Source organism: Rhineura floridana, chromosome 11, assembly GCF_030035675.1.
Source record: "Rhineura floridana isolate rRhiFlo1 chromosome 11, rRhiFlo1.hap2, whole genome shotgun sequence".
Classification (NCBI taxonomy): Eukaryota; Metazoa; Chordata; class Lepidosauria; order Squamata; family Rhineuridae; genus Rhineura; species Rhineura floridana.
In genome coordinates, this window is record NC_084490.1 from 49,834,677 (window position 1) to 49,848,181 (window position 13,505).

At 42.9% G+C, this 13,505-nt stretch overlaps 1 protein-coding gene across 5 annotated transcripts in view; it reads left to right on the forward strand.

Moving 5' to 3' along the window:
- Positions 1–4,279, forward strand: part of LOC133365882 (collagen alpha-1(XVIII) chain-like) — an 86,291-nt gene extending 82,012 nt beyond the window's left edge. For all 5 annotated transcript variants that reach the window (XM_061588282.1, XM_061588285.1, XM_061588286.1 and 2 more), the window contains one exon: positions 1,577–4,279. In XM_061588282.1, the coding sequence (XP_061444266.1) occupies positions 1,577–1,772 (196 nt within the window). In that variant the 3' untranslated portion in view covers positions 1,773–4,279. The remainder of the gene's footprint in view (positions 1–1,576) is intronic.
- Positions 4,280–13,505: the final 9,226 nt, after the last annotated feature.

Genomic DNA, 13,505 nt, shown 5'->3' on the forward strand with positions numbered 1-13,505 from the left:
AAAGTTAATTTCTGGGAGAGGTCAGCTTTGTCCCACATATTAGATTTCTGGAGAAGGGAAATATTGGCATGGAGGAGTGACAGTGCTGGCTCAATGCTACCTGAGGCGAAGGACAATGACCCCTCCCCATTCCATGCACAGAAGCTGAATCTTACTTCAACCCTGGTAACAGGATAGCATCCTTACTGCACCTGAGCCAACAGGCTGGTCTAGGGAAACAAGGACTGGCCATTTAGCACACATAGCTCTGTTTCCTAACAGACGGGAACAGTTTACGGTTCAGGAGGAACAACGGGGGGTACTCCCCACTGCCTCCCTACCATTTGCCACCTGAGGTGCTTGCCTCTGGTGAACAGTAGGGTCAGTCTGGGGCATGAAGTCTTCAGCTACTTATCTGCGGAGACACTTGCCAGCCTCTGATCCTACCTATGGACACCACAGTTCAGCTGTTGATCTCTGGCTAGGCAAGGAACTAGCCCTCAGCTTTTGCCTCCACCTTTGCCACCCATCTCTAACATGGGGATAATCAGTAGTGCTTGGTGGGGCCACATAGGCAGGGTGGCATTGCTCACTTGGCTTCCTAATACGGAGTGCCGCTGCCAGTTACCAAGAGGGAGGGGGCACAGGAAGTTCACCATGGTGTCGACATGGCAGCAGAGGCCAATCCTACACTCCTGCTTCTGTGCCGCTTCCACAGAGCTCCCCAGGCCTCACTCCTCCCTTCGGTAACTAGCAGCAACACTCAGCATTGGCAAGCCAGGTGAGCAACAGCACCCTGCCTTTGCTGCCCCACCGACTGCTACAGGGGATAATTCTGGCTGCCTACCTTACAGGATTGTTGTAATGATTACCAAGAGAATGTAGGTGAGTTACTTTGTGCACTGAGGAAAAAGTTACTATACAAATGCTTGTTGTTTTTGTTGTTATTGAGGCTTAGGGTCAAACTAGTGTACTTCGATAATATAGGAAGAGTGGAGGTCTGGTTGGAGGCACACAGGTGAGGAGTGCAGAACTCCCATCTTGCCCATGGCTTCCCTCACCTACAGCTTGTTTCCCCAAAGCTTTCTTCCTCAGCTTAGCTCCAGTACTGGAAGGGACTATGGCTATGTGAAAAAAGACTTGGGCAGAGGAGCTGCAGGAAGGTATAAGTAGCATCTGCAGGGAAGGTTGACCTGTGCTTCCCTTTTGCTGTTAAATTCAGCCCACTCTTTCTGTCATTAGGACAGTTCCACATTTAAAAACACACAACTGCTGCCATTGTGGCTGTATACACACCATACATTCAAAGCACATTGAACTCATATCCTCCACACACATATAAAATCTTGGGAACTCTAGTTTGTGAAGGGTGCTGGGAACTGTAGCTCTGCAAGGGATAAACTACAATTCACAGGATTATTGGGGATTGGGAATGTGCTTTGAATGTGCTTTAAAGGTATGGTGCATATTCAGTCTTGGTCTAGTGCGGTCCCTGGAGTAAAAGATGGAAACAAGAAAGAAAGGCTGACGGTCTTATTGTGCCATGCAGTTGACTTTCACTATCCCCTTTTGTATGTTCTGCTGTTTGTATGTTCAGGACATCTAAGGCAGTCTGGCATGGTGTCAAGCAACGGGGAGGCCAGGCTGAAAATCAAGACTGTCAAGACTGGCGAACAGCATCCAGCCAGTTGAAAGGCCTTGCCTCACCTCCAATTAGAGGCAAATTCCTTACAGCACACACACATAGCTGCTCAGAACCCCTGATTGTTCTGTGTGTAGAAAACACCTTCTGAGGTGAGTGCATCGTTGGATCAACAAGGAACACCAAAAGGATCCAGTTGCTGCAAAGTATGGATTAGGATAAATTTCATAAGCCTGTGACCCTTAAGACACTGAGGTGGAAAAGGCAGAGAGACATCTCTCCACATCAGTTTGGGAAAAGAAGTTTGAGAGGTAACAAAGCCATGCATTGCCTGCACTGCAGCAACTTGTCACGTGTGGTGGCGTTTAGAAAGAGCGCCTCATATCAGCCAGGTACAAAAAGGTGCCGCTTGTCCTTCTGCTTCAGCATATTGGTAAATCTCATCCTGTAAGAAGACTGGTGTTCACACACATCCACTCACACAGCCTGTTCTCTGCTTAGCAAAAAGGTGGCAGAAGGGAAGCACTGGGCACAGAAATGCACGTGGGATACTGTCCCCTTTTTTCTAGAGTACCTGCCCAAATCTCACAGCGAAAAGGCAGCATCTAGGTTGCTGGCACATTTTCTTTGAAACCATTGAATTCTACAACTGTGAGGTTAACGTGTGAAACAGCAGGTGCATACCCCTGCACTAGGAGCATGACCGGCATCCAAAGCATTCTGGGTGGATCCAGTGTCCTCTTGAAAATAGCTGAAAACTACCTTTTTAGGCAGCTTGTTCTGTTCATACACTGCATTTGTAAGGCTTGAACTGCACTGTTACATATACTCCATGATTGTTTCACCCAGGGCTATTCTTATACTGCAGTGGGTCTACTCTGAGTAGGGCTTAGTTGACTGCAACCCAAAAAATAATCCAAACTAAATCATGCCTACGTCCCATTGAAATAAATAGGAAAAGTTAGTCATGACTAACTGAAAGTCATATTAATTTCAATGAGAACGAAATGCAACTAATTTAGGCTGCAATCCTAGCCCCACTTACCTCGGAGTAAGCCCCACTGAATTAAATGGGACTCACTTCTGAGTAGAAATTGTATACACACTTAACAGAATTAGTCCATACTTCTGAGTAAACATGCATAGAATTAAAAAAAACTTAATCTAATACTCATACACTAGAGAAATAATATATATTAAAAGTTAATTGCCCTAATGTAAACCATTTAATTTAAGCCTCAAGTTTAAACAACATTTCATTAAGTTATGGCATTCCCTCCCTACAGAGGTGGTTTTGGCACCTTCACTATACAATTTTCCATGAATGCTGAAGACACACCTATTTACCCATGTGTTTTTAGGACCCACCCTATTCCTGTGATTGTAATTTGCTTTAACTGTTTTTAATACTGAATTTTAAACGGTTGTAATTTAATAATTTTTAGTTATTAACTGTCAATTTTCTTATATTAATAGTCCTTGAGAAATATTTTGGTTAACACACTTATGCCAGTACGTTATAGACTGATTCCAGTTTACATAAGCCTGATCTTAAGAATACCCTTTGTCAGCTTTCCCTAAACCTAATAAAGTTGCTTATTTTTAGCATGTAAAACATCAGTTGTGGCAGTGATGAAAAAATTAATTACAGGTTCTTGCTGATCTATTGGGATCAGATAGTCCAACCAACTGAAAAATACTCTCCAGAGTGACAAGAAGATCACCATATGTTGAAATTTGCCTAATCACCACCAGGATTTCTTTCCAAAAAAGCATGTGCCATCCAGCAGTTCCTCCACCTGTAGAAATCACTTGTACTGGGCTCTGAACAGCACCAGCATAAATCTGGAATTATCCCATTTCATCTATTTAACTCAACTGGTGAAAGATCCATTTAATACTTTAAATTATTTATCTCAGATTAGTTGCAGTAGAGTTACTTATGAAATGGAAATAGACTGCCTTCAAGTCGATCCTGACTTATGGCTACCCTATGAATAGGGTTTTCATGGTAAACGGTATTCAGAGGGGGTTTACCATTGCCTCCCTCTGAGGCTAGTCCTCCCCAGCTGGCTAGGGTCTGCTCAGCTTGCCACAGCTGCACAAGCCAGCCCCTTCCTTGTCCGCAACTGCCAGCTGGGGGGCAACTGGGCTCCTTGGGACTATGCAGCTTGCCCACGGCTGCACAGCTGGCAGGGCACGTAACCCCTGAGCCACTCACTGTGGGGGTGATCTTTAGCTGGCCCTTGACACCCAGGAGACATGAGCGGGGATTTGAACTCACAGACTCTGGACTCCTAGCCAGCCTCTCCTCCCCACTCTGCTATACCAGCTGTAGAGTTACTTATATCATTTTGAAAAACAGATCCTAATTGCCATTCTGTAATTTCCACTCTACGATCCTTTTACCGTCTCATCTTCTTCAACTTCTGAATCTCTTCTTTTACTGACTGTAAATTTGTTTACAGTATCTCAAAGGGGATCAGATTTCTGTTAACACAATCCATTTATCAACTAGTGTGTTTCTTAAAGCCTGTTTGGAATAACTGAAATAGGGGAGTATAATCCCATCCAACTTTTCACATGTTTCTTCATACCATAGTAAGTTTCCATTGTGGAGAAAGTCCTGTGTGAAATAAAAACATTATTCCTTTGCCATCTCCTTCTGCTTTTGTGTCATGTCTTTTATTATTTATTTCATTTATATCCCACCCTTCCAGTAAGTGCCTAGTGCGTCAAACAAAAGCACTAAAAACACTCTAAAACATAATAAAAACAGACTTTAAAATATTACATCCTTAAAAACATATTAAAACAAAGCATCTTTAAAAACATTTTTTTAAAAAAAGCTTTAAAAACAGCTTTTTAAAAAAAGCTTTAAAAACATTAAAAAGCAATTTCAACAGACGCAGACTGGGATAAGGTCACTACTTAAAAGGCTTGTTGAAAAAGGAAGGTCTTCAGTAGGCACCAGGAAGATAACAAGATATGGTGTCTGTCTAATATTTAAGGGGAGGGAATTCCAAAGGGTAGGTGCCACTACACTAAAGGTCTGCTTCCTATGTTGTGTGGAACAGACCTCATAATAAAATGGTATCTGCAGGAGGCCCTCACCTGCAGAAAGCAGTGATTGACTGGGTATATAAGGGATAAGACAGCCTTTCAGGTATCCTGGTCCCAAGCTGTATAGGGCATGGGTTCTCAACAAGGGGGGAATTCCCCCCCGGGGGGGATTTTAGGGTTCCGGGGGGGAATTGGGACCACTATTCAGCAAAGTGTGATGTCCTGTAGATTATGTACAATCTGTAAAACTGTAGTTTGTTTTTAATTTAATCTGCGACATTCAATAAAGTTTATTGAATGTCACAGATTAAAATCGATTCTTGAACATGCAGCATTATTTTCATTTGCAAAATTAAATTATTATTTAAAAACCAGAAAGTGCTCCAAGAAATTCTGTTATAATATAAACTAAGAAATTTTTCTCTCACGAGAAACACCACCGTCACTCGCGAAACGTCAACACGCTATGAGAGACTATCTTGGGAAGGGGGGAATTATATTCTGAACAATGGTGAAAGGGGGAATGGAGCAAAAAAGGTTGAGAACCACTGGTATAGGGTTTTGTACACCAAAACCAATCCTTGAACATAGCCCAGTAGCTAATAAGTAGCCAGTGCACTTCTTTCATCAGCGGGGTGACATGTTGGTGATACCTTGCCCCTGTGAGCAATCTTGCCACTGCATTTTGCACCAGCTGCAGCTTCTGGACCAACCTCAAGGGCAGCACCACATAGAGCACATTACAGTAATCCAGCCTGGAGGTAACCAGTGCACACACAACAATGGTCAGGCTATCCTGGCCCAGAAACAGCCCCAGCTGTCTTACCAGCCAAAGCTGGTAAAAGGCACTCATAGCAACTGAGGTCACCTGGGCCTCTAGCGACAAAGATGGATCCAGGAGCACCTCCAGACTATGGATCTGCTCTTTCAGGGGGAGTACGACCCCATCCAAAGCAGGCAATTGACCAATTATCCACTGAAAGCATATGTTGTAGCTACATCTTTTTTTTCCCCATTATCAGGTATGGGGGTGATTCTTGCTGGGAGCACAGTGCATAGGAAAGGGAGACTTTTCCTTTACTCCCCATCTGCAATAGAAAAAAAAAATCCTTCCCCCTTGCCCTCGCACAGCTAGAATGTTTCCATTGCCACCCATAGGAACTTTTTTCTAAGGCTGCTAGTCCCATGGGGCATGCAATGTTCATTCTGACTATAGCTGGGGAGCGAAGAGACAATTTTCCCTCTCTGCATGCTGAATCAGTTCTCCTTTCACCTGTAATTAATTAAAAGGGAAAAAAATAAAGACATAGCTGATCACTGCATGCATATTCAATGTAACATGTAGTTTGACTTAAGCCTGTGGGCCAGAACTGTTTTGTTACTGGTTTTACTGCTCTTAGGTAAGCTGCTCTGGAAGCCTTTTTGGCTGAAGAATGAGACAAATATTCTTTTACTAAACAAATATTTGTGTGTTCTCTATGAATGTACATGGGTCTCAAGGTGATTTAAACAAATAGAACAAAACACTAAATATAGGTTTAAAAGCAATACAAAATGAACAGCTAAAGCAGAGACGATTTCATCCAGTTGGAAAAGCTTGTTGAAACAAAAATGTCTTCATTTGCTTTAGGAGAGGACAGTTTGTGGTGCCTGTCTATCTCTGCAGAAATGTTGTTCCACAAATAGGAGCGGCCACACCAAAAGCCCTGTTTTGAGTTACTGTGAAGTGGGCTTCTGATCTTTCAGGGACTTGAAGGAGAAACTCTTCTGCAGAATGCAGTGACATACAGAGTAGGTAAGGGATAAGGCAGTCTCTCAAGTAACCTGGTCCTGAGCTGTATAGCACCATATACAGTATGTTAATATCAAAACCTTGAACTTAACCTGATAGCAGTTTGGCAGCCAGTGTAAATCCTGCAAACAAGCTGTTATATGCTGGCAGTAGTTTGCCCCCATAAGCAACCTAGCTGCCGTGTTTTGCACTAGCTGTAGCTTCCAGACCAACCTCAAGGGTAGCCCCAAATAGAGCACATTGCAGTACTCCAGTCTTGAAGTAACCCATCTATGGACGGACAACTGTGGGCAAGTCATGCCGATCCAGGAATGGCTATAACTGTCTTGACAGCTGAAGCAACTGGAATAATTGTCTCATTGTAGAAAACAGGCATTGTCAGGGACATCTCAGTTGACAGTTCGTAGTTAACCTTCTCTCAGGACATTAAAACTTTAACTAAACGACTTGTTTGAGACTAGTTTAACCAAGTTACCTTTTAAAACCATGAGATCGATAATGGAATCCTTGTCATTGATTGATCTATTTGTTTCCAACTCTTATGAGGTTGTTCTGTGAACCCAGTTGGCTGTAGCAACAACCTGTGAGGCCAGATAGTAAAGTGGTAACTTTGGTCATTCACTCCTGCCTCTTTCTTTTGCAGGGAATTGCAGATTCCATATTGTGGTAGGGGTCATTAATGAAAATCCTTGACAGCTTTTCCCATCACACATAAACAGAAATAGCACAAGAAAGAAACAGTAACTAGGTTGACAGCCCCTTGACTGATCCAGTCACACACATTTGATTAGTTGTGGCAGAACAGAGATGGGAATGTGCACTCCCTTATGAGAGATACCCAACAAGCTGCATTACTTTCAATACAATGGGCATTTGGATCCATATTCTAATCTCATGGAGCAACTTGCCGCTGAGTTTATTCAGCTACTGACTCTGGCCAGCTCTGAGGCTGCACCTTCCTCCTGCCCACAGGTCACCACCTCTGAAGCATAGGTTTGCTTGGATTTTGGAGGGAGGGTTTTGTGTCCCAACATGACTACATTTGCTTTTCATAATCTAGGGCTCATGCTGTTTATTTCCAAGGCTCATAATTCTTATGCATGTCTCCCCTGGCTTAAGTAAAACCTGTTAGGCTGTGTCATGCTTCGATTGGGTGCAATATTGTCTGCACATTTTCAGTAAGCCAACTGGCAAGAGCCTTGCCTTTATACTTTCTTTAAAAAAAAAAGTCCACCAGAAAACCTGGAGCCATAATTTAAAATTCCTCCTCTCTGCCACAGACTCATTGTATGTTATTGGGTATATTACCCTGGTACATCTTCAATCAAAGGGGTAGCCAACTAGCCATAGTTTATAGCAGAAACAAAACAATTGTCCAGTGTAGTTTAAAGGTTAACAAATGTATTATTCAATAAACTTTCTTGGATTACTACAAATGATGCATCTCATGAAGTGGACTCCAGCCCAAGACAACTTTTGCCATAACAAATATTAGTCTTTAAGCTGATGGTACATACTTTTTGTTGTTTGTTCAAACTACACTAGGATCTACTTTATAAGATAGTTGTGGACTCCTTCAGGAGGAAGGGCACAATATAAATTCTAACAATAATATAAATCATTTTGGCAAACATAAAATATTACAAAAAGTAAGGTGGTTCAGAGGATGGTTCAGATGAGAACTCAGTGTGCAGAGCCTATACATAATATGGGAGCATGTATTGCACCCTGCCTACACACTCCACCCAAGCAAGCCTGTCCCAGCAGACAGCCACACATTGGATTTTCCAAGGCCCTACTTATAAAGTCCAATATTTGCAGGCCTGAATAGCCTGACTATGTCCCAGACTCTTTTTTCTTTGATTTTTGGTTTGGGTTTTTTCCCCCATGATTCCTGCCCTTCCCCCAATTCAAAAGCAGGGGTAAGCTTAGTGAGTATAATCTGATTTATTAGAGAAATAGAGATATGAACATGAAGAAAGATGTTTCAGCAAGCTGGCAGACAGGACATCAGGTTCAAAGTTCTGAAGAAGCATCAAGACTAGGAACAATGCCCAGGGTCAAGGTGGGTGGGTTGTCAAGGTAACAGTGACACCACCACCCTTTGTGACATCTCTTGCTGCTGGCTTAAAAGCCATCAACCAGAGGTGTCCATCCAGTATGGGAGTTTAGAGAGGTAGAGAGGCAGTGGGAGGAGAGGAAGATTTATATTTTTCTTAATTTATATTTTTTCTTAATTTTGTTATTTATATTTTTATTCATATTTCATATTTGTGTATATTTCTTTTAGATAGCTATTTAGGGTTAGGTGTAGGGGAAAGAGGTAGGATTGGGGTTAGGCTTGGTTAGTTTAGATGGGAATTTAGGTAGGCAGAATAACTAGAAGTTTGTTTTGGAATGAGTACATCTTTCCACATACAAGATTCATAATGTTAAAAATGTAAGTAGGATTTCTTCTGCTTCTACTTATATCTTGTGAGGGTCCCTCACATGGCCTTGGCTCTCTTGGAGGTCACTAGGCCAATTGTTCCACTGCATCCCCACTTTCCTTCAGGGTCTGCCCAATGTCTGCCTGCACCATATACTGAGCTACGGAGACCAGTAGGCAGGGCTGCCAAGAGGCAGGTACTGGGGGTACAGATGCACCAGACCCCATAGCCAACAGGGATCCCAGACTGTCAGCTTTCATGTTAAAAAAGTGAAGTAAGTTATGAAGCAAAATGTGACATGCACCAGATTCTGTGAGACGAGCCAGCCTAGCTGCTTCCACCTTTCAATGTGTTTAACCAGCGAGTGAAATCAGAGCTCTGATTGATGAGCAAATCGTTCAGAAACCAGGAATCCCTGAAGTGGTAAAGAGCTGCTTCGCCCCCCCCCCACTGCACTTTTCTTTCTGCTAGTATCTTCTGTCTCCTTGTAATATCAGTTAGAGATCAGGTACTCCTTATCAGTTATTTTCTGCAGATTCTACTACACAGTAAGTGTGGGTGGATGTTAAAGAATCCTATGGTATACACATCAACTTCCACAAAAATAAGAGAGCACAAGGGGACAGAATGTCACTCTTTTCCCTCCATCTTTCTGAAACCAGAATTTAAAATGGAGAGCAAAATACCATTCTGCATGTGGCTTTTTGGGTGAGGCGCGAAGAAAAAATTGAGGATGACAAGGAGGTAAATTGTTAGCTTTGACTTGTATTTATAGATCTGTTTCTTCGAACACTTTAAGCATTTTATCCACTGTTAAAAATCTGTTCTTTTCTCTCCGGCACATCCACTCCTGCCCTGAATCCATGGACCCATTTGAATGGAAATGGCTTTCACCATCAGACCCTAGAAGAACTGGTTAATCTGATGCATAGGGAGCTCCTCTACAAGGTCCCAACTGTCAGGACCTTTTCTCTGCTGATGAACATCAGTGTGTGTACAGCACCAGGGCTTGGTAGTAGAGCTGAGGTCCACCTGTTGCAGCTGATTCGACTGTATTCTGTTCCTTCCCATTTTCATTTGCTTTCCTCTCTATTCTACTCTCGCCATTCTGTTTTTTCCCCCTCTTGCAGAAATATCAGCATTGCAATCTATATGTCTCAGAACAGAAAGGAAGGTGGCTTTCTCTTCGGTCATGACTATGCAGGCACAGTGAGGAAAAGTACCAAGGAGGAGTAGAGGGAGAGAAAGACACAGACAGAGAGATAGGCTGGACTTGGGCACAGAGCTCCTGAGTTGAGGGTGAGGGAGGTGGGGGGTTGCTGCAGAAGCCCAGTTCAGTAAGGATGCTTGAATGATGAAGTGGGGCTGAGGAAATCAAGGAGAGGGAGGTCCAGCAGTGAGGATGAGAAGAGGAGGGAACCCAAGGGAACTCCCTTCTCTATCACCCCACTTTCCAGTACCCCCAGCATATACCCACACACCCCATTGACCATATGAAGGCATATGTCTTCAGCAATTACGATGAATTTTTTTTTGAGAGAGAGAGGCAGGAAGGAACCACCTTGCTGAACATTCTCTTTTTTAAAAATAAAAGAGGGTCAGGGAAATTCCTTTGTGAACTGAAGCAAAGCCCATTGATAGAACAAGTGTGTGGGTGAGGTGGAAGGGGCTTGCTTCAGGACCCCCACCTAAGAAGCATCCCTGCCTACCTGAGGCTTACCCCTCCTTCTTTCTGATGGATGGAAGGTATTCAATCAGGATGCTGATGCATTTCAACCGAGACCGCAGCCCAGTACAATGAAACCCTGATGTAGTACTGCGGAGATCTGCTTTTCTTCCAAAAGCTGTGAGACCAGGCCACACTCAGCAAAATATTTTACTTTTTCCCCCTTTGCGAAAGCAGCATCCTCTTCCTCCCTTAGTATTTGATCCTCCCCCCACTGCAAGCAAATAGCAGTCTTCTCAATTTCACACTGTAAAGCAAAGTCAACAGGCTGGTCAGTCAGTTTAAGGTTATATCCAATGCATTTTAATATCCAAAGCTGGGGAAAGTTGTGAAAGCTTGTAGCATTCAGTACCGTTCTACAGAAATTGCAAACGTGTGAATTATTAGGGAGTATGGTTTTAATTTCAATTCCAGCAAAATCCTCACCCATCCCTACTTGGTAGGCAAGCTGGACACACTGAATAGCATTATCCCACAGTTCTGGTGGCAGACAAGGAACCAACATTGCAAAGCCCCCCTCCCCCCGGTGGAGCAGCTAGAGGAGAACCTCTGATGCAGACCTTAGATCTGGGGCTGGATCACCTGGGAAAACATGGTCCTTTTAGTACAGCCGTGGGCAACAAGCAAAGGGTCTCTCTCTGCAAGTGGAACAAACTCCATGGTAGGTGGCAGCCGTCTGCCTCCTTGACCCAGACCAGCTCTGATTCTGAGGTGCTGTTCCTCCCACAGGACCTGAGATGTTACATGAGCAGCAATAATGAGGATGGCCAGCAACATCAGTTCACTGCTGGTGTATGCATCAAATCTCCCCAGGCTAAAGATTAGCGTCTCACCTTGATTTATTTCTTTGGAATACTTACCTCCCACTTTATAGCTCCAAGAGACTGTCAGTGGCTTACAAAACATTCTCAGAATAGTAATCCCACAAAAGGCTTCCGATTTAGCCATCATCTGTAGCCACAACTGGGGTCTAAGGAGGGCCCACCTCTTAGCTGTAACGTCCATGACCGAGACAGACTTCTCAAGTCACGGGGTTGTGAAATCCCAGCTCTGCCACAAAGCGAATGTGGCTTTTTCTCCGAGGAAGTTGCCACAGGCAAACTGCAGGCTTGGAAGCAGTCATTACCATCCATAGTTGAATGTGCAACATAAAACCCAACCCTTAAAGTCCTCCTTTATTGATTTCATAATGGATAATGACATTCCAGCCCTGGCACCAGGCTTGAGTGGACCCTTGGCATAGCGCCCCTGAAAGATTCCACAATGTCTTGCAGAATGAGGGGCTGGAAAGGATCTGGATCAATTTTTCTTCCAGGAAAGGTATCATTTGGTGGCTGTGTTTGTCCACCAGGGGTACTGTGCTCTCCAGAATGAATGAGCTGCTCAAATGGTGGGTCTAAACTGAACTTTAAAAAGCCCCAAATGTCACTTTTCCTCATATGAAAGTTGTTCCAACCCTTTGATCATTTTGGTTGCCCTTTTCTGACCCTTTTCCAGCTCTGCAATATACCTTTTTGAGGTGTGGCAACCAAAACTTTACACAATATTCCAAGCCTGGTCACACCATAGATTTGTACAGAGACATTATGATATTGGCAATTTTATTTCTTTCCTAATTATCCTCAGCATGGAACTCACCTTTTTCACAATTGTATTTAACTATCATAGATAAGAGTTGTTGGCCAAAGATCTCCTGAATTTCTTTAAGAAAAAAATACCCCAACTATCATCTCTCCTATTGTTCACAATCAACCACACCCTCTGAACTACCCAGGTCAAGACACTGTTCCATTTCTCCATCCAAAGTAAAATTGAGTCTGGAAGAATGCAACAACTCCGCACATGCCCCATTAATTGGATTGCCAATGCTGGGATGTCTGTGTCATCAGCTACTTTTTTTTTAGAATGGCTATTGTAAATTAACATGATAATCACCATGACGCTATCTATACTTTTCTAACCTTGTTGTTTTCACAATTCTGCCCAACTAGGTATATATTTACCTGCAAGTCAGGATAACACTTTATGTATCTGAAGAACTGGACTTATGTCTGACATGAATAAATTTGCTAGTCTGTAAGACTTTGTCACAACAAGACTGTTGTCACAAGGCCTTTCCTGCACCCCATCTCACTCCATCACAAAAGGCCCAGTCCTGGGCCCAGAAAGAAAATTAACACCTCTTCAAAGTACTACTAATTTTTTTGTTTTCATTATAATTGTAATAATGTTTTGCTCTTGCCCTTAATGGAAGTCAATAATCTTGCATAAACCCATAGAAAGTTTTCTGTTATTTTAATTCTGAAAGAGAAAGGAAAAAGTCAAAATGATAAATGCTAATAAGCATGTTCAGACAGCCAAAGGAAGACATAGGTATAAAACGAATATTTAGATTTAAAAGTTAGAGCAGCATACATCGTATATCCAAATTACAAGTTAGAAAAACTAGCAATATTGACAGATATAAGAAAGCTGGAAAGACTAGCTTCCCCACAAAAGGCAGTCCTGCTTCTCCACACATATACAGACCTCCACCCACCCGATTTGCTGTGCACACACAAAAAGGCAATTTTTCTCTTCCCCAAACAGAGAACCCAGACTCAGGAGTGGTCTGGAAAGATTTTTCCTCCTCTTCCCTTCCCATGACAGTAAAAAATGATATGGAGGTTATTAGTGTACCACCACAGCTCTTCTTGAAAAAATAATACATCAGTAATAAACCCAGACTAGTGAACTCACATACATATATTACTGCTTTCCAAGGGGGAAAGAGAAAGTGAGGGGGAGGTCATGCTTCCTGCTTCCAAATAGAAGGGAATAGTAAAGCAAAGTGAAAGAGCAACAGGTGTATTGCAAATACATGAATCTGATTGT